The 21,267-nt window shown below is 49.6% G+C and overlaps 1 protein-coding gene across 3 annotated transcripts in view; it reads right to left on the reverse strand.

The window, feature by feature from the left end:
- CFAP99 (cilia and flagella associated protein 99) overlaps window positions 1–21,267 on the reverse strand; it is a 107,892-nt gene that overhangs the window by 70,114 nt on the left and 16,511 nt on the right. For all 3 annotated transcript variants that reach the window (XM_073342717.1, XM_073342716.1, XM_073342715.1), the window contains exon 3: window positions 2,705–2,849. In XM_073342717.1, coding sequence (XP_073198818.1) covers window positions 2,705–2,849 — 145 coding nt within the window. The remainder of the gene's footprint in view (window positions 1–2,704; window positions 2,850–21,267) is intronic.

Raw genomic sequence — 21,267 nt, forward strand, 5'->3', positions numbered from 1 at the left:
GTCACAAGCAGCTTAGAAAAATCTAAGCCAATGACCTTTGGACTCTCAACTTGTTCATATGGGAAAATATTCAGGGACACCCCCCCCGACTTCCACCTGATTAATGGAGGTCTTTAACAGGACCAATCCTGCCAATCCAGGAACAGCAATAGTCAGCTTAATGGTCACATTTATGTGCTTCTGACACTGAAAAACATAAGCTCTTTGTTTATGATGGAGAACTGTGGATAATTAGGTATCATTTAAAATGTTCTTGGATGTACGATGAATCTGAATCATGATAGCTGAGGTTCACATTTAGCTATTAATTTCCTGAACTTGAAGGTTTTCATAAATTTGCTTAAGATTCTGAGGTCCAGGATGGGTCTCAGACTGTATCTCTTTTGGGCACTAGGAAATATTTGGAGTAAAATGCCTGCTCTTGGTGCAATGGAGGAACCGCTTCTATAGCCTCCTTTATGGAAGGGAGCTTATTTTCTCCCACAGAAGTTTTTCATGAGAGGGAGAGGGATGTGAGAAAGCCTGGTGTAAAATGTGATTGAGTAACCACCACTGATGATATCTAGTACCCAGCAATATGAAGTGAACTTGCACCAGGCATCATAGAAGGTCAAGAGATGTGGTCCAAATTGCATAGATAGAAGTGTGTGACTCTCAGCCATCTTGCCCACAATGTTGCGTAGCCACCACCAGCAGGACAATATGCAGTCTGTATTGTGGACTTTTCGCAGGAGCAATCCTGGAAAAGGTAGAAGATTGGTATCTTCTCTGGGATTGAGTGCTCTGCTGCTGCTGAACAGAAGGGGATTGCCTGTGGAACTGAAACAACATATAAGGTATTTTCTTTTCTGAAGAGATGAGGACTGGAAAAGCCCTAGAGATTGGGCTTTAACTCTCTTGGTTTTAATTTCTGCAGAATCGTATCCATTTTATCACTAAAATGAGCTGATGCCTCAAAGTGGAGTTCTATCAGTTTTTGGGACTCTGCAGCAAGGCCTGATGACCTACCCCATTAATATCTCCTTAGAGCAATGCCAGTGGGCACAGGTCTGGTAATAGAGTCTGAAGTGTCATAAACTGCCCTCTGGGTATGTCTATCTTCAGTGACCAAACTTTGTTGCTTCCCTTTGTTCATCCAGTAAGGAGTACTGAATAGGGTTAATGGTGTCCCATAACACATAATTATATCTGAACATGAGAGTTGGCAGTTTGCCACTTGGCAACCCAGAAGTGGAAAAGATAACTTTTCTTCCAATGGGATCCGGTCCTCCATCCTTCTCTATGTAAAGGGAGCAGTCACAGATGCTCTGTAACTTTTAGATAATTCCTGAGCTGTCGAGATCAGCATGGAATCGGCCAGTGGATGTTGTAACAATAATTGGCCCTCTGAAGGTATAGGATACATACAATCAGCCCTTTTTGATACTGGTGGCAAGCACACAGAAAAGAGCCAAATGTCTTCTGCTGGCTTGAATAGTCCTTGGAGATTAGGAAAGGTGACTTTGTCTTTTGTATGCAATTCCATGATGTCAAAAAGGGTATCAGATGGTGCAGACCCCTCAGTCTGTAACAAAAGGGTATTAGTAATTCTCCTTGTCAGCTCCTGAAATTGCTTCTGTTCATTATGAAGAGAGACGAAGTCCCAGTTTGATCATCAGGGGACATACCATTGGTATAATACTTGATGGCTGACTGCTCCACTTCCTCTGAAGAAGTCTCCTCACAGTTATCATACCCATAGCACTCTTTTTGGGGAGGCAATGTTGCCAGGGCCAACAGCGCTAGTCTTATCTGCGCTGATTGAAACATGGGTATCCTTGAAGGTGGTGGGGCCTGGGAGAAGGTTCATACCAGGAAAGTTCTCAGTGCCAAAGAAGGTTCCTCTAGTGCTGGGAGAAGATCGGTATTGATGTTTTTGCTGATGCTGAAGTCGGTGCCGTAGTGGTTTTGATAGAATAAAGACTTAAACCCCTGAAAGGTCCAGAAAACTGTGCATTGGGACACTACAAAAACCTTTCATTGACTTAGGAGCCTAAGTCTCATTTTCAAAAGTGACTTAAGCCATAGTGGAGCCTAAGTCAGTTAAGCATTACAGTGCTGAATGGAGCAATGCCTAGTAAATACCTTTAAAAATCTGGGCCTAACTAATAATAAACTAGGCTAACTAGCTCACGGAAAAGAAAGAATTCTGTTTAGCTGTCTGTGTCAGTGGCAAAGGAACTCTGGTGGTCATCCTAGCATGACAGTACTGCTGTCACACCCCTCTCTCAGCAGACACGGCTTTGCTATACAATTCTGCAGTGCGATGATAGAAGTGCTAGATCCCATAAGTGGGACAGCACAGAGGCTGTTGCAGAAAATTTTTAAGTGAAATCTGCACCACCTGGATACTTTATTTTCTTCTAGTGATGGATATGATCATGTATCTGAACTGTACCATCAGTCTAACTTTCAGCCAAATTCTGCAGTACTTACTCAAGCAAAACTCCCATCAGTGGGAGTTTGGACTGAGAAAGGATTCCAGGATTTGGCCTTTAGGTTGTAAGATCACTGGTGAATGACCAAGTCTTTATATTTTGTACAGCACTGACCAAATGATAATGCTTAACATGGAATCTAATCGTAACACCTGAACAACTGAAATAATGTATCTTTCTTATGTTCCATAGTTATACTACGTTATGTAGCTTAAAAGAATACCTACCCACATAGAGATTGCGCTCAGAAAACAGGCAATGCTTCCCATCCCGAACAAAAAATGCATTGACTACTATGTCCAATAAAGGTTTATATTCAATACATCCAGCTAGAGTCTCCAACTCAAATGCTCCATCTGTCACATTAAGGGTCTAGAGGGATACAAAAAATAAGTAATGATGAATGAATTCAGGGAACAAAATATTAAATCAAACAGCACTGACTGAGGTGGAGGAGGCACAATTTTAAAACTATTTTAAAAATGAATACAACTTTAAGAAGTTAATGGCCTTTGTAAAGCAAAATTAAAAGAAAAAAATCTTTGACTTTCAGTTAATCTGCTGACATGCATTTAGCAAAAAACCTCAAATGATGTGTGAAAGTCAACAGTTAATGCAAAGAAAATGTATATGTAAAGTAATGTATTGTCCTTGAGCTATGATCAATGACTAACTCACCCAATAGAATGGGGAACCTCCAATGAGATTTTGCTCTTGCACGGGGAAATTCTCTTTACCTACATAATGCCAAGTAATGTGGTTGTATGTAGGAGAAGTGTCTGTAGTTTGGGGAGGTGAAATGAAGCCCAGAATCAGGGCAGGGGCCAGGGGAAGTACCCCTCTGAGGTTGCTACTTCAACTTATCGGATGGAGAAAGTGGCCACGGGCCATCCATACAATTAATACATTCTGCATGTGCAAGTCTCAGGATCCTTGTTAATGTAGATTCTGTGCATATTACCTTATTGGTCTCCATTGTCACTGTGACGTGATGCTCCATATTCTTTATAGAAATAAGCTTATGATATGAATATGGAATAACTAAGATATATTTTATGCAAGATGACTCATGTAAGATATCATTGGAAAGATTATGATTTACTGAATGTGATTATCCAATTTGTATGCATGTATCATTTCTGTATCTGGAGTTAGGAATATTGACTATGTTACAATTACAACTGTGGTTATACTTGGAGACACCCACCAGATAGTAAGCAATCAGCCTTAATGGTCTATTAGGAAAAAAACAACAAGTCTCTGAAGATGTGGATCCCCCATCTTCCAAGAGTTCCTTCCTGTGAACATTGTAAATAAACCTGGTCTGATGGTTGCTTTGACACTGCAAGGTCAGGTGATAATGTCACCTAGTAAAAAGTACCACCTTGGACACTGCTGGTTCTTTTCCCGTGGAAACAAAGGCTTCCCGCCTTATGTAAATTCTATTTAAGGCTGGGGAGTAAGGCAAACAGGACTCTTCTCCATTGCCTTCCTGCCCAAGAAGAAAGACAGATGAAAGTACCTGAAGAGACAAAGGAACTGAGCTGAGGGAAAGGCAAGGGCTGAGTCCAGACTAAGACAGAAGTCTAGTCTATAAAGAGAAATAACTGGAACTCTAAGCTACAGAAACTCTGCAACTCGCCTAAAACAACATTTAGGGTCACATATTACATTTTGTAATCTGTTTCTTGAGCATATTAAGCCTAGTGTGCGTGTTTTGTTTATTTTGCTCAGTAATCTGCCTTGTTCTGTTTGCTATCCTTTATAATCATGTAAATATCTTTTATAGTTAATAAACTTGTTTTTAATTTATTTCAAAACCCAGTTTGTGCAATTCATATCTGGGGGGGCAAAATCTCTCTCCACGTTGAGGGAGAGGGTGAATTTTTATGAGCTTGCGCTGCGCAGATCTTTCTATACAGCGCACAACAATATTATTTTGGGTTTACTTCACAAAGGCCGTGTGCACTTGAGTGCTAGGAAATTTCCTAGCTGACTCTTCCCATAGAGAGCTACTTGCAGACTCTGTGTGATTCTACAGCTGGTGCGTCCCTACCTGTGTGTGTGTGCTGCCAGAGGCTGGAGAGCCTGATTCAACAAAACAGGGAGAGGGAGCCCAGGCTAGTGGAGCAGGCAGGCTCAGTGAAACCCCAGTACATCAGGTGGCATCCTGGATGGGCAGTCCAACCCATCACAGTCACCTGTCTGAAAACCCTTTGTGAAATATACAGAAGGTTCAGAGGCCCCCTTGCAAGGACACTCTACCTGTGACACCCCCTCACAAACCCAGTGCAAGATTTAAGTGGCATGGAAGAATCTGTGGTGGTGAATTGCATAGATGAATCTCATGCTGAACAATCTTTCAAATGCATTTTATTATATTGAAAATATTTCCATTCTAAATCACCTTTAGAATATTGTAATAGGGTCTAATGCCCGGTACAATTTTCTATTAAACAAATTTACAAGGAGGGCAACTGATTTTGGGAAGAGTGGCAGGAAAATAATGCTTCCTTGATTTAGAGATGCTAGCAAGAAGTAAACAAAGCTCAATGCATCTTCTGAAAAGATATAGTCCACATTTTGATTTCTCCTTCTCAGTGGCAATGCTCCTTGTTTATGGTGATAATTTGTCATTTTAAAGTGTCAATATGACTCTATATACAAAATAATGGATGCAAGTCCAATTACTATTAGGACATGGGCTCATACCCAGAGCTGGCACTGCAGAGCATTAGGAGCTATTGGAACTGTGGTTGCAGACTGCCTTTCAATGAGATGTTAAATCCTGCCTGTTTTTCAAAGATCTGTTTGTAGAAATTAAAGATTTTATGGTACTTTTTAAAAAGAGAAAGGGATAATCTTATTGAGAGAGGGCCAATGTGCTCTCTTTCAATAAGCATGTTCTAATATCTAAGGCTCTCTGAGCTACTCTGCAAAATGACTTCTCTGTCAGTTCTTCACTTGTAAGCAAGGATATTTTGCGCCCTCGGTGAAATTTCCACCTTGTGCCCCCCCCCTTGCACATCAGTTCATTGAGGGGCAAATCCCAACAAGCCTTTCTAGCTCTAACTGCACCTGTTACCTCTTGATTATTAAAAAGATATTTCTTCATGATCAGTAATGAATACAATCATACAACACAAGGGCAGAGGGGATATTTTATTATTGGGTTATAAATCTTTTTCTCTTATAATATAAATCATACATGCTGCTAAGAAGGAAGGTCTTGTGTGTGAGTCACATGCCTGGGAGTGAGCAGATCCATGTTCTATTCCCAGCTTTTCCTCAGAATTCCTGCAACACACAAATTCTTCTCCCTTGCAAGGCAACTTGGAGGAACATCTAGAAGAGCTAGCTCTTAAATAGACATATCCTTGGGCCAACATGACACCCATATGCCTCATTTTCAATTGAATAGACACATTGCCTCCCAACAACTCCAGAGAGCAGGGATAGGGTGTGTGCATGGCACACCATCTCTAGAGGACATGCTACCATATTTGCAACCAAAGTGGAGAAAGGTGTAAGGGGAACATGACCAAGCCTTGCAGCCCAACACCATTTGAGGGAATTTGTGCACAAAGGGCACCTAGAGTGAATCCCTGAAGCAGGACTACTTGCAACCATATACTGTGTGTCCCAGGGTGCAGGACAATACTAATCTGTCAGTTTATGGTTAAAGAGCACTTCAAATGCCATTGCATCTACTAACTGATGATTAGACAATACAGCACTGAAGTACTTGCATAACTTCAACCTTGTGAGTAGTTCCGCTATGTTTAAAGTTACTCACATGCTTCAGTGCGTGTAGCATGGGGGCTGGTGAAATGCTGCTACTCTGGATGGAGTTATGTATTACAATTCCTATGGCACTGTGTTTTAAAAATATTAATATTAAAGATTTATATTGCCAGAGGCATCAACCAAGTTGGGGCCCCATTGTGCTAGGAACTAAATTGATACATAGTAAATGAGAGTCCCCAGGTGTTTACAGTCTAAAGACATGATCTAACAGGTGCATAGGCAAACACTGGGCAGGTTGTCAGTGGTGCATATGGCTGTGGGATGTTTCTTTTAGAATGAAATCCAAATTAATAAATAAAGTCACGTGACATAGCCTATCAAGAATCAACTTTGCCGTTGACAAATCCCACTCAGTTAATTGCTCATCTAACTTTCAGAAACTTTCATGAAAATCTAGGCTCTTTATCTCTTAGATAAAAAATGTATTTCTCTCTCCCCATCCTCTGGAAACCTAACTACTTGGTGGCTTAGTTGATATGAGTTCATTGTTTTTCATTTGACTTTCAAAATATGCTGTGCAAATATTTGAGTAACAGTACCTCAAAAGGCAGAAAAGGGCAAAAAAATAAAAGGTTGTTTTTCCATATTCAACTTTCAAAATCATTTTCTTTCTTTGTGAATTTTTAACAATATTAAAGTTAGTAAAACAAGACTTTTTTAAAGATGTGATGGTCCAAGTGTAAACAAACTCACTTTGTATAAAAATATTAAAATACTTTATATTTACTCCTCAACCATGTAATTGGTCTTTTTTTATCTGAAATCTGAAGAATATTCCCATCTTGCATGATAAGCTATAATCGAGAGCTTCTTCTGAATTCTGTACCATTGTTCTGGAATTTAACCAAGATTTTCAATGGTGAACACAGAATCTGCTTTTCAAACACAAAAGACCAAAAATGCAATGTGATGAGATATCAAGTTATTGAAGAACCCTAAATATGCATTTATGCGCCAGCCCCCGTGCACCTCCTGGCTAACCTCACTGCGCTCAGGCTCTGTGGCTCCGGGCCATGTGAGCCACCATCACTGGGGCTCGGGGCCCTGAGCCTACTCCGGGAGGAGCAGCGGCGGCTCACACTCCCGGGAGCCGCAGAGCTGAGCACGGCGATTGGGACGCTGGGGGGTGCATGGGGGCTGCCGCCCACAGGCATCTGCTGCAGGAGCCCCCGGGGGGGAGCTGGGCTGTGCCGACGCCCCCCCCCCTGGCGGCTCCTACAGCGGATGCATGTGGGCGGCGGCCCCCGTGCGCCCCCTGGCTCCCACCTAACCGCGCTCGGGCTCTGTGGCTCCGGACCATGTGAGCTGCCACCACTGGGGCGCGGGGCCCTGAGCCTGCTCCGGGAGGGGCAGCAGCGGCTCACACTCCCAGGAGCCACAAAGCCCGAGCATGGCAAGGGGAGATCTAGGGGGTGCACGGGGGCCGCCGCCTGCATGCATCTGCTGCAGCCTGCAGCAGCCCTCCCCCGGGCGGGGCACCGGGCCACAGCCTGGACAGGCGGGGCGGGGGGCGCAGCTGCTTCCCGCTAACGGTGCCACTACCTTTGCAGGGCTGCTGCCCCCTCCCCCACCCGCTCCTACATGGCTGGGGCTCGCCGCCCCCGCAAGCCGACACTCTGGCTCTCCAGTGCCTCCGGAAGGCGGCTTCTCCCTGCTGAGCCAGGAACCGCTTTTTGGCACCCCCAACCACTTGGTGCCCTTGGCAACCGCCTAGTTTGCCTAGTGGTTGCACCAGCCTTGCTTGTAAGCAGCATTGTCAATGCCTGCCCTGAGGGGTGGGAACAGGGGAATTGCTATGCTGCATTAGACTAGTAGTCCAACTCACCCCGTACCCTGTCCCTGGCAGCGGAGTGAAGGCTGCTATTCTTCTGCAGTGACTCCCATCCAGTTCAAGAGTGGTGTTATTGGGATTTGGAAAAGAGCCATGCCAAACACCTCCTGAAACATAATCATGCTCATCACAATACAGAGCCTTGAAAGTGAGGACAAATAAATGGTAGGGCTTTAAAGTATAGTTCTAATCTGAAAAGTCAGTTTATAAAAATGGTGCTGTGAAGTTCCAGGTTTATTTTCTTTCACTGTCTTTCAGATTAAATATATTGAGTGAACACATAAAAAATGTTATTTTCTACCTGCCATCCCTGCAAACTCAGCCTAGGTTTGGAGAGTGAAGCTGGGTACTTTTCTTCTTGTGGATTATCACTCATACTAAGTCCACAGGCCAATCAGTTATACTCCTGCAGTCTCATTACCCTCACTGAGGTTGCACAAGTGATTAACTGATTAGCTCGGGGGTTGGAATTTAGCAAATAATCTGTCAATAGTGAACAAGTAGAAATAGAATCCTGCTCAGTTCTTCTTAGCATTATTGACTTTGCAGGGCTAATAGGAGTTAAAAAAATAGTAAAAAATTATTTTTGTCAATGAAGTCAGCAAATATGATTCTAAATACACATTGGAAAAAGATCTGTTGGGTAAGAAGGTGCAGAGTACAACCACACTTGAAATTTGCTGCATGACCATAGGGATCATGTAACTTTAAAAAGTCCTACCGGCATCTAGGGACTGGAGTCAGCATAAGTAGGACCTCAGCTGTACCCTTAACCAAGGCTCTGCCCAAAGAGCAGCTAAAACAGGAGAGAAGGGCAGAGGACACACTTGGGAAAGAAGGCAATGAGGGGACATACAAAAGTCAGTGGGGAAAAGACTAGAGAAGTGGAAGGAAAATTAAAAAAATGAAAATATATGAGGAAATTAATATTAGTAATGTGGGTTCCATCCTGCAAGGTGCTGAGAACTCCTATGAAGAATTTAGCAACTTCTACTGACACCTTCCAGGACCAAGATCTATGCACGTTTCTTTCAGCTACTGGTCTATTAACTTAATTGTTTAACAGGATTGATAGGAAAAACTCAGAAATCTAACCTCCTACTGAAGACCTGTGAAGCCATTAGCCCCAGATTATAATCCATCATTTGAAAGTGTGTATTTGAAGGGAAATCTCCCAAACAGGTGAAATTAACACCCCAAAGTTAAAAAATGAGAAGCCATCAGTAAGGCTCCAATAATAAGCACTCTCCAGTCTCCCCCAATCCTTGTGAACAAAAAATATTGGAATCTTCATTTGTCTAAAATCATGGCATTCAACTTATTAGTGCATGAAACACTCTGAGATGCCCTGAGTACAAAAGGTAGTATATTAAACCAATTTTACTCTATTTAGTTTTGAAGGAGGAAGAGCAGTAGGAAGAATGATGAAACAAGAAGAGATCCACTAACAGCAGAAAACAGAAGTGCCTAAAGTGTGACTTGGAGGCCATATAAAATCTGACACATACAGAACACCAGGGAATGATCACATGCTGTGCTCTGACCAGCAGTTATTCTACAGTGACCAGCAGGGAGGAGTGTACGTGTGCAATCACTTGCCTCCATTTAGTGTACTTCTTCTGTTGCCCTGAATTAACAGGGGCAGAGACAGAAGATAGTCCCAGTACAGAAAGAGGAATGATGCTCTTATTGCATCATAACAATGGGCAAAAAAGCAAAGAATCAGTACATGGCTTGAGGCTAAGCAATGTGTTGACAAGAGGAGCAGTTCAGGGTCAGCTGTGCCTCAGAACTTTAATGTCTAAAGGCTATATGGGCCACATACCAAAAATGTCCTCTTTCCTGGACAGAAAATCTACTGAGTTGGTTTTTAATTTAATAGGCTACTTACTACAGGTATGTTTCAGAATAGCAGCCATGTTAGTCTGTATCCGCAAAAAGAAAAGGAGTACTTGGTCTCTAAGGTGCCACAAGTACTCCTTTTCTTTTTACTACAGGTATGTGTTTGATGTCAAGATATAAAGTCCAGGGTCAGAACTGGGTTGCCTGAAATGAGGCAAGGCCGGGTCCAAGGCAGAAGCAGGGCTGGGAACAACCAGGCACAGGAGCTATTGTAGCCTTATTGGGATCCAGGAAGTGCTAAAGGATCCCCCCCAGCCTAAGGGGGGGGTCCACAGGACCTGGAAAACCAAATAATTACGGGGGAACAACTAATGAACAACAGGGACAGGAGAGCGGTCAAAGGGTCAAACGAAGGGAACCGGACGGGGACACCGAGCAGAGAACCCCGGACAGCGCCCACTGCTCCTCAAAGGCGTCAAAGGAGTCAGTGGATGCCACCCAGAGGAACTCTGCCCGGAGACGTGAATGGACAGAGGATCGGAAATAGACCGCACAGTCACAGGAGACTCCATCGGCCAACCTCCTCACCCTGGTTTTATAGATGGCCACTTTAGCCAGGGCCAGGAGGAGGTTGACCAGGAGGTCCTGCAGACAGGGAGTGCATAGATAAGGAGGTGAGGGGAAAAGTGCAACCAAAATCTTAACAAAATATTCATGAGGAGAAGCTATTGTAGCCATAGGCAAATGCTTGAAACAGACACTAAACTGCTGCTGAGCTGAAAAGCAGTTCTGAGTACTCTTCCAGCCAATCAGGCAGCCTACTATAGGCCAGCTGCAGGCATTAGGTCACCTGGAGACTGGCTCTGCTGCAGGTTTTACTTCCAGACTGGCTCTACTGGGGAATCTCATTCCTGACACTCAGCTTTCCCTCTATCTATCTGAGATTGGAGCTCTGATTAGAGCTAGTTGGCTGAGGGTCCTTCTAGATAAGGCAGAGGTTAGAAGTTGTTTGCCTAGGGATATTTCCATAGAAACTGTAATTGATTATATCTATTTTCTCAATTGCAATCACTTTTGTTACCGAAGCTGGCAACTTAGGTCCTACTGGATTTTCAATTGCTTTTGAATATCCAGGCAGCAGAAATAACCAAAAGATTTCCCCTCCCCCGTCTTTGATTGGCAGAGAGGCTAACTATTCCTTTCGGATATGGATTGACCACATACATCCACAGTTTTGCCTCTTCCAGATTGCATGTTTGATGACTATGTGCTTTACTTGAGACTACACTTTAAGACCACTTGGAACCTTCAGCAAGTGCATAATATGGTTTCCTATTTAATTACAAGTGTTTAATTCAAGGAGCTTTTTATCCCTGAGCTCCACAGATTGCACTGGCTTCTAAATTGTTTATGGGTACAAAGTCTCTCCATTATGGCCTTGAATTTTGAAAGTTCAGTATTTGCTAATTCTCAAGTGTTTAATACCTTGCAAGTGACCAGTTCCTAAAGGCATGGAGACAGCCTTTGGGTGTTCTGTGCTGGGAAGAAGATGAAGCAGGTTGACTCTTGCTTGAAATATATACTTACTGGCATTGCCTCCTTCTGTGTAGGAATCCCCCACCTCTCCAAGCCTGTCTTCCTAATGTGCCCCTTCCCATTATTGATTCCTGACTTTTTGCTCTACTAGGAACCAGCAGAGGAGAACTGGGACCAAGCAGGCTGGGGCAGGGAGGAATGAGCACAATACTTTCAACATAGGAGAGTAGAATAAGTAGTGTTACGTAAGATAGACAGGTAGTGGGGTGGAGCTTTGCCAATGAGCGGGGAAGGAGATGGGAAGGGCTAGCAATGTGTCTTTTTCAAGAGATTAATAAAGAGAAAAAGGATGGGAAAGGTGAGGAAAAGAAGGTTTCTGTTTGGGTGAAGAGAGAGAAAGAGAAGGGCCAACTTTTATCCCTGGATGGAAATCCTTATTCTAAGTTTAAACTAACATTCAAGAGGGGAGATAATATTTTATATACAGATAAAGCTTTTTTTTACCTCCTGAGATTTGAATAGTAGTTTACACTGAACTCAGCTGCTTCTAGTTGGAATACACTCATTTTATATGTGATCTCATTAGTTTATATCACTTCAGGCTTTAATGTTACTCCTCTCTAAGGGCCTAATCAAAAGTCCATTGAAGTCACAGGAAAGGTTTATACTACTGTATTTATTATTAAATCAATATTGATTATGTGCTCTGCACTATACAAGCACCATTGAAGACATGGGTTTTATTCAGGGAGCTCACAATCTACATGTAAAAATCAGTCACGAACGATACACATCAGACATCTATAAATAAGGTTTTGTAACATCTATCACAGGAATCATACATCAAGTGATTTTCATGTTTAAAAATAAATCTGTGATTTTTGACATTTTTGGATTTTGCTCAGAGTGAGTGGGTGGCTCTGACATACACAACTGAACCAGATTAATGGAGAACATTGAGCCCTCTTCCCAAATTAAACCATGTACTGCATGAGATGCCAATAGACAGGCTGAACTTGGTATCAACACTGTGGGAATAAAGGACCAGTGAACTCCCAATGAGAGCAGTGAGCTTTTTAATTATGCTGGATTTACAAAAGTCAAAACTATGGGTCTGATCCTGCAACCCTAATTTAGGCAAGTAATTATATTATGGTAAAAAGAACAGGAGTACTTGTGACACCTTAGAGACTAACAAATTTATTAGAGCATAAGCTTTCGCGGGCTACAGTGCCCTTCCTCTGTCTCCTCAGCAGGAGGTTGACAGGGTTGGTGCTGTGGGAGCCAGAGCTGCGGCTGGTCCTGTCGGCGTACGCTGATGACGTGTTCCTCAGATGGGGGCTCATCGGATGCATAGAATGGAATATATAGTAAGAAGAAACATATAGACTGTGACAGGGTCGGGCCAGATGGCTATAGGAGAATAATTTTTTCTTTGAAGCAAAAGATATTTTTATTTGCATAACACACTTACAAAATAAAAACAGCAGCATATGCAATGTGTAACACAGCAACCAATCACAATTGTTTTCTCATTAGCTTCAGGGGAGGGAACTGTTCAAGCTTGCCTGGGCCCAGAGCGGGGGGCTTCCTCGACTCTCAAGGTCTGCCACCCCCTCGAGTTACCTGGTGCCACGCCCAGTGTCACCAACAATTCTCTCCTCTGAAAGCACCCAACAAGAGGGGCAGGCTGTGGGGTGGACAATCTGGGGGGGGGCACACGCACCCACGTGTGAAAGGACCCCTCTAAGGTGGTGGTGTCTGCAGCAGCAATGGCTGGGGCTGGGGTTCCTTACTCTCTCCCCCAGTCAACGGGTCAGACAAAGGGACCCGGATGGGGACACCGAGCAGAGAACCCCAGACAGCGCCCACCGCTCCTCAAAAGCATCAAGGGAGTCGGTGGATGCCGCCCAGAGGAACTCCGCCCGGATACGTGAACAGACTGAGGATCGGAAAACGGCCCCACAGTCTTAGGAAACTCTATCGGCCAACCTTCTCTCTCTGGTTTTATAGATGGCTGTTTTAGCCAGGGCCAGGAGGAGGTTAACTAGGAGATCCCGCAACTTTGTGAGGCAATGGATGGGGAGTGCATAAATCAAAAGGTGAGGAGAAAAATGCAACCAAAAACGTAATAGGAGATTTGTGAGGAGCTGGAACAGGGGTTGCAGTCTGGCACACTCCAAATATACGTGCACCAGGGTTTCCCTCACACCACAAAAGGGACAAGTATCTGGGATGGGGGTGAACTGCGCCAAGTACGTGCCTGTGCTCACAGCTCCATGAAGGAGCCGCCAACTGATGGCCCCGACGGGCCTCGGAACCAAGGTGGAATATAGGCTGGCCCACCAGGGCTGCTCACCCTCCAAAGGTGGCAGAAGGTCTCGCCACTTTGTGTCAGGGCGGGACACTGGGGTGAGGGCGTGAAGGGTGTGGAGCATGAGTGTGTATAGATGTTTCCTTGGCATGGTTTGGAAGCGTACTGGCTGCAGTTCATGCAGCCGGCTCGCAGTAAAGGGGTGAGGGGGTCGATTGGATCTGCGGGGCAGGGGTCCAATTATAAGGTCCGGTGGGCCTGGGGTAGAGGGTGGGCGGGGTGTGCCCTCGAGTAGGACGCGGTAGAGGTAAGCTCGAGCAGTGGGCGGCAAAGCGGCCTTCGCCTCCTGAAGTATGCACCGGGGGGTACGAGGTCTGGAGAGCCCCATGCGCCGGGTGAGCGTCAGGGGATCCAGCCAGTCTCCCCGGTCGTAGTCCAGGAGGTCTCCGACTCTCGTGACTTCTGCCAGGATCAAGCTCTGGCGCACCGAGCGGGACTCCGCCACCTGCACACGGAGCTGGGGGTTGTGTAGACAAAACAGTTTCCAAGTCCGGAGGAGGTCCTGGTAGAAGACTGGCAGCCCGGAGAGGTCTCGCGGAAGACCTCCCGGATGGAGATAAAAGAGCTGCCTTTCATATTGGAGCCCTCGGATGCGGCACAGGATGGAGTGCGCCCAGTGCGCTCCACGCCGAACTGCCTGCACCATAGAGGAGCCTCTGTAGGGCCCGGAGGCGGAAGACACGGACCTGAGTGTGTAGACACTTCAGGCCCTGTCCTCCTTCCTTCAGGGGTAGATGAAGAACCCCTACAGGGGCCCAGTGCATTCCTGACCAAAAGAACCCCAGAATCGATGTCTGGAGGTTGGTCAGGAAACCCGGGGCCGGGACCAGGGTGTTGAGTCAGTACCAGAGCATGGACAGGACTAGTTGATTAAGCACCAGTGCTCTCCCTCGGAAGGAGAGACATCAGAGTAGTCCCGTCCATTTCCGGAGCTGCTCTATCACCCCGCCCTCTAAATTTTCCCAGTTCTCCGGCGGAGAGGGATGCGTGGCAGAAAGGTAAACGCCGAGGTAGAGCAGCGGACCCGCGCTCCACCGGATGGTCTGAATTGCGGGTGGGAGGGAGCTCACCTGCCACCAGTCTCCTACCGCCAAGCCAGAGCTCTTGACCCGGGCAGAGGAGGCTGCCGAAGAGATGGCCTGGCAAGCCTCCACCCGTGTCAAGTCGCCGGGGTCCTGGATCACGAGGAGCACGTCATCAGCCTACGCCGACAGGACCAGCCGCAGCTCCAGCTCCCGCAGCACCAACCCTGTCAGCCTCCTGTGGAGGAGACAGAGGAAGGGCTTGATCACCAGAGCGTACAGCTAGCCCGAGAGGGGCACCCCTGCCGTACTCCTCGCCTGAAGCTGACCGGTTCGGTCAGGGTCCAATTGAGCTTAACCAGACACTCTACGGAAGCGTACAGCACCCGGAGAAAACCCACAAACTGGGGTCCGAAGCCGAACGCCTGCAGAGTGCTCAGGAGCTACCCGTGGTCCACCCTATTGAATGCCTTCTCCTGATCTAGGGACAGGAGGGCGAACGACAGACCGTCTCTACACCCGAGTTCCAAAAGGACCCGAACCAGAAATAGGTTATCTAAGATACTGCGGTCCGGGACTGTGTAGGTCTGGTCTGGGTGGATCACGTCCGCCAGCACAGACCCTAGCCACAGTGAGATTGCTTTCGCTACGATTTTGTAGTCCGTGCTGAGGAGTGAGACAGGACGCCAATTTCGTAAATCGCGGAGGTCCCCCTTCTTCGGCAATAAGGCGAGCACAGCTCGCCTGCACGAAAGAGGGAGGACTCCGCTCTGCAGAGACTCGGCCCAGACGGTGACTAAGTCTGGGATGAGGACGTCCCAGAACACGCGGTAGAACTCCACGGTCAGCCCGTCCGTGCCTGGAGACTTATTAGTGGGCATACGATGGAGGGCTTCTGAGAACTCAGCCAGAGTGAGAGGCAACTCTAGCCGGTCTTGGTCGTTCGCGCTGACCGTAGGGAGCTCCTCCCAAAGCACTCTGCAAGCGCTAGGGTTGGTCAGATCCGGGGAGAAAAGACTTGCGTAGAAGGCTCGGGCCCTCCCGCACATCTCCGCCGGTTCCGTGAGGGGGGGTGCCGTCTTCTGCCAGGAGGCAGGTGACGTGTTTCTTGGCCCCCCTCGTTTTCTCCAGGGCATAGAAGAAGCGGGAGCCACGATCCATCTCCCGAAGGAGGCGGATGAGGGATCGAACAAAGGCGCCCTAGGCCCAATGGTCCTCAAAGGCCCGGAGCTCCTCCTGCTTCTCCCGGCACGCTCCGCAGAGGAGCGGGTCCTCGGGGCTGGCGGCCAGACGCCTCTCCAGCTCTAAGACCTCCTGTTCCAACTGCTCTATCGCCGCGTTTCTCCGTCGGCTGGTGCCCCGGGTGTAGTCGCGGCAGAAAAGCTGGGCGCGCACCTTCCCCAGGTCCCACCATCGCCGTGCCGAGGGAAAGGCACGCCGCTGCCCTCGCCAGGCCAGCCAGAATTCCCGGAAGGATGTCACGAAGCCCTCATCCTCCAACTGTTGTTAAAATGTTAAAATGCCAAAAGGCCCGCCCCGGCCTCTCCACACAGAGGGAGGCTGTCATGGTGGCTAGGTGATGGTCAGAAAATGGGGCCAGCCGAATGCTGGAGGAGTGGGCTCGTGAGAGATGGAAGCGTGATAAATAAATGCGGTCCAACCGGGAGTGGCTCGACCGATGGGCTTCCACCCAGACAAAGGTGAACGTGGAAGTGTCATCCGGGTGGTGGCCATGCCAGATGTCCACTAGGGAGTGATGTTCAACTATCTCCCGGAGGGTGTCTGCGGCGGCCGGGCTCTGCTCGGTCCCCGAGCAGTCTCGCTCCTCAAGGGTGGTATTAAAATCCCCTCCTAGGACCAGGCACTCATGAGAATCTAAGGTGCTGAGGAAGGTGGACGCCCGCTGATAGAATTGCAGCTGCTCTGGGCCCGATGTCGGGGCATAGACGTTAACAAGGTTAACCACAAGCCCCTCTATACGGGCCCAGAGATGCAGCAGATGACCCGGCACGGTCTCGGTGACCCCTAGCACCTCGGGCCATAGGTCGGGGGAGAACAGGGTCGCCACTCCAGCCTGCCGAACCGTGGAATGGCTAAAGTAGACCCTGTCCCCCCACTCCAGCTGCCAACTGTCTTCGGCGGTCAGATCCATATGGGTCTCCTGAAGGAAAATCACAGAGTACCCTCCCTCCCGAAGGAAGGAGAGCACCTGGAACCTGCGGAGAGCCATCCTACAACCCCGGGTGTTCAACGTTGCGACGGTGAGAGGTGTCATGGGGAGGGCCAGGGGGATCCTCACTGGCAGGGACACTCGCATCCCACAGTGGGCTGCGCAACAGTCCTTGACCCATCCCGTAGGTGACTAATTGGTCACGGAAGACGCGGACCCGCCAGTAGGCCACGGCATCCTGCTTCCCCGTCCCTTTACCTTCCCCCATGAAGGCCCCTGTGGCCCGGAGGATTTGAAAAAAGTCCCCCCATTGCTGGAGAGCAAGCTGTACCTTGTTGCGGGAGCCATGGACATCCTCTAAAAACTTCCGCAGCTCTCCTCGCAGCTCATGGGGGGGTGGGGTTATGGTTTCCCGGTTGTTCCCCGGCGGGGCCCTTGGTGCAGCCCCGTGGCTCACTAAAATGGGCAAACAGGGTGTGGACCCCTGACAGGGTGCCTGATTGGCTGGAGCTTCTAGGTCTGCCTCAAGCCCTAGGGCGATGGGGGTGGTGGAGGGAAAATAGCAGCCCCTAATGGGTCGGGGCAGGAGAATGCAAAGGCCGTTCCCTGGGGGTCATCAGTTGGAAAAGGGAAGAAGACAGCCCCGGGGGCAGCAATAACATCGCAGGAGGTAGGCTGGATAGGGGTAGGGGCAGGGGCAGAGGTGAGCTTCTGGGTTTCGGGAGGCAAACAGCTGGATGGTGGCACCTCCCGATTAGGCTCGAGGGTTAAGGGGGTGGGGAGGGAGCTCTCAGTGATACCGGGCGCGGGCTCTATGGTGGATTTAGCGGCCACAGCATCAGGAGTGGATTATCTTCTGTTGGGCCCCCGCCCGGGAAGGAAGTCAATTGCTCCGCACCAATGGGGGGTGCCCCTGGAGACTCGTGTCCCGACCGCGTGGCGCTGGCTGTCACCTGAGCAGGCTCGGTGGTCATCAGTGGGGTGCTTTCAGTGGCCGGGTCGATGAAGGAGTCCAGGGGCTCCTCGGAGGTGGGATCGGGAGCAGCAGTTAAAGGGAGGGAGCATGGGGAAAAGAGGGGTGGAGTGAGGTCGCCCAAATCGAGGTTTGCTGGCAAAAGGTCGTCCTCCCCCTGGGCGACCGGGGTCAGATATAGGGCCTCGATCTCCTCGAACATGGAGGAGAGGACACTTTCCGTCGCCCCGGGGTTCTCCCCACTGGCACCCTCCACGACCGTTGCCTCGGGGTTCACGGGGGCTTCGGGTAGTGTCAGGACAGAAGGGGCTTCCTCGAGGGTCTCAGAGGGGAGGATCTCTCGTGGAGGGGAGACACTACCCTCCAGTGCTACCACGTCTTTCCCGGCTGACACCGGTGGATGTGACGCACTCGTGGGCAAAGTGGAAGGTTCGGTATCGGTGCCCCCCTTCCTGGTCTTCCGGGGGGCCTCCGCCTCGGGTAGATGAGGCGGAGCTTGAGCCTTCTGCTTGCCTCGCTTCCCCTGGACTAGGGCCCAGCCCTCCATGGCATCATCTGGGGCCTGGTGTCAGGGGGTAAAGGCAATGGCTCAGGGACTTGGCGGGGGGACAGTGGGGAGGCATAAGGGAAGGAGGATTCTCCCTGGGGCAGGTTCTCTCCTAGGCCTTGTGGTATCTCTGCCACACCCTCCTCCATAGGCCCCGCCAGATTGTCAGCAGTGAGGGCGGGGCTCTCCCGCTCATCTGGGCGTTGTAGGGGAGGTGCCCCTTGGGCCTGAGCGGGAGAAGTGGTAGTCCAAAGAGGAGGGGGGGCGGGTTTGGGTACCGGGCGGCCAGGGGCTTCGGCAATGATGGGGCCGATGTCCTGCCGGGTCTCGGGGATCCCAGGTGCCCCTCCTTGCCGGGCTAAGGGGCAGTCCCTCCGGACATGCCCTGATGCCCAGCAGAGGTAGCACTGGGCTTCCCCCATGGAGAAATACACCCAGTAATGGGCCCCCTGGTGGGGGACTAGGAAGGATCCCTCGAGTGCCTCTCCATCATGCGCCACCGACGGCAGTAGAAGCTGCACTTGCCAGTGGAAGGAAAAGATGTGATGGAGGGTGGGGTCCTTGCAGCCCAACGGGAGAGGGCTGATGACAAAAACAGGTTTCCCCAGGGTGTAAAGGGTGGGTAACAGGGCAGCATTGGGGAGAAAAGGAGGGACAGAGGTCAGGACCAGGTGGACACCCAGGTTCTCTAGCGGCTCAAGGGGGACAAACACGCCCCCCCCCACCAGGCCCCTCTCCACTGCTTCCTGGGCGGCAGCCTCCTATGCTAAGAAGAAGACGATCTTCCCATACATTTTGGAGGCCGCCACAATGGCCGAGGGCCCCACCACCCTCGCCAACGCCCGCATGTAGGTCTCCACGTGGGGTGAGGCGGGTACCAGGAGGCATCGGAGACCGTGCTTCCTTGTCATGGTGGGGAAAGGGCCCTGGTCGCTGTTGATGGTGGCGGAGGCAGTGGCCGGGAGAGATGACGAGGCAGCAGGCGGGGGGCTGCCGCTGCCCGGGCATATGTCCTGGGGGGTGAGGGAGGGACACCCGCAGAGCTGGTGGGGGGGGTAGCGGGGAAGGACGCTGTGGTCAGTGGCGGGGCCACAGCAGTGGGGGTGGCCCCTGCCACGGAGGGCCTAGTGGTTTTAGTGGGGCCCTTCCCCTTCTTCTTGTCCTGGCCTTTCCCGCCAGCTGGGGTGGCTCCCCTAGAGTCTGGGGAGGTGGTGGGCATGGCAGCGGCGGAGGTCACCCCGGTGCCCTCCATTGCCGATGCCCCAGCGGGGGCGGAGGCAGGTGGTTAACAGGAGTTGGGGTCAGGTAAAAAGGGACAGGCTGTGGGATGGGCAGTTCGGGGGGGGGCACATGAACTACCGTACGCTTGTCCAGAGAGTCCTGTTTGGTTGGCTGGTGCTTCTGGCACACAAGTTGGAATCAGGGCGAGCAGCTAAGTCCAGAGGCAGATGTTAAACAGCCAGCAATGATGATGGAGGGGGTAGTGAGGAAGATTGTAGTGTGGGGGTTGGGAGGACACAGATGGATCGGGGGGCAGCTCCGTGCCACACCCCCTGTGTCCCTACAAACACAGTCAAGACACAGTCAAGGCTTCCCCCCACACGAGAGCACAGTTCAAAAGTTACTCAATCTTGGACCCCCTCCACGGCGATTTGTAAATTCCCTGGATGGTGTTCCTCTGGTAGATGGCTGTTTCTTTCTCTCTATTCCGGGCTTTCTCCATAGCTGCAACATTCCAGGGATGCCAGAGCAGATGATAAAAGTTTCTCTCAGCCGAATACGGGTCCACAAACAAACAGCAAGTGGCTGGGTCTGGGGGCTGGGTCCCTCCACTCCCCACCTCCGGGGAGTGGGTCAGCAGGCCCCCCCTCTCTCGGGGGGGGGGGTTCAGCTGGAGCGGCAGCAGCGTCCGAGGGCAGGCGGGGGGGGGGCTAACAGCTGACCGACAGCCGGCCAGCACTCTAGCAACAGCAGCGAAAGAAAAAAAAACAACAAAAAGAAAGGAAAGGGGGGAGAGCGTCTGGCCCGGTCAGGGGGGAAGCCGAAAGCAGGGGCAAAAAGCAAGGAAAGCCCAGGCCAGAGGGCAGCAACTGGAGAGCAGGCTAAGTATGTCCCTTTTCCCTGGGTAAGAACAATCAGGAACCTTCTGGAGACAATTAAGACAGGCTGATTAGAACACCTGCAGCCAATCAAGAAGCTGCTAGAATCAATTAAGGCAGGCTAATCAGGGCACCTGGGTTTTAAAAAGGAGTTCACTTCAGTTTGTGGTGTGTGTGTGAGAAGCTGGGAGCAAGAGGCACTAGGAGCTGAGAGTAAGAATGTGGATGGTTGGAGGACTGAGGCGTACAAGCATTATCAGACACCAGGAGAAAGGTCCTATGGTGAGGATAAAGAAGGTGTTGGGAGGAGGCCATGGGGAAGTAGCCCAGGGAGTTGTAGTTATCGCCCAGCTGTTCCACGAGGCACTCTAGACAGCTGCATTCCACAGGGCCCTGGGCTGGAACCCGGAGTAGATGTGGGCCCCGGTTCCCCCCAAATCCTCCCAACACCTGGTCAGACACAGGAGGAGTCGACCTGGACTGTGGGTTCAGAAAAACGGCCAAGCTGAGGGCTGCCGTGAAGCTCCAAGGAGAGTAAATCCGCCAATAAGCGCAAGACCCACCAAGGTAGAGCAGGAACTTTGTCACA

This window comes from Lepidochelys kempii, chromosome 4 (assembly GCF_965140265.1).
Source record: "Lepidochelys kempii isolate rLepKem1 chromosome 4, rLepKem1.hap2, whole genome shotgun sequence".
NCBI lineage: Eukaryota > Metazoa > Chordata > Testudines > Cheloniidae > Lepidochelys > Lepidochelys kempii.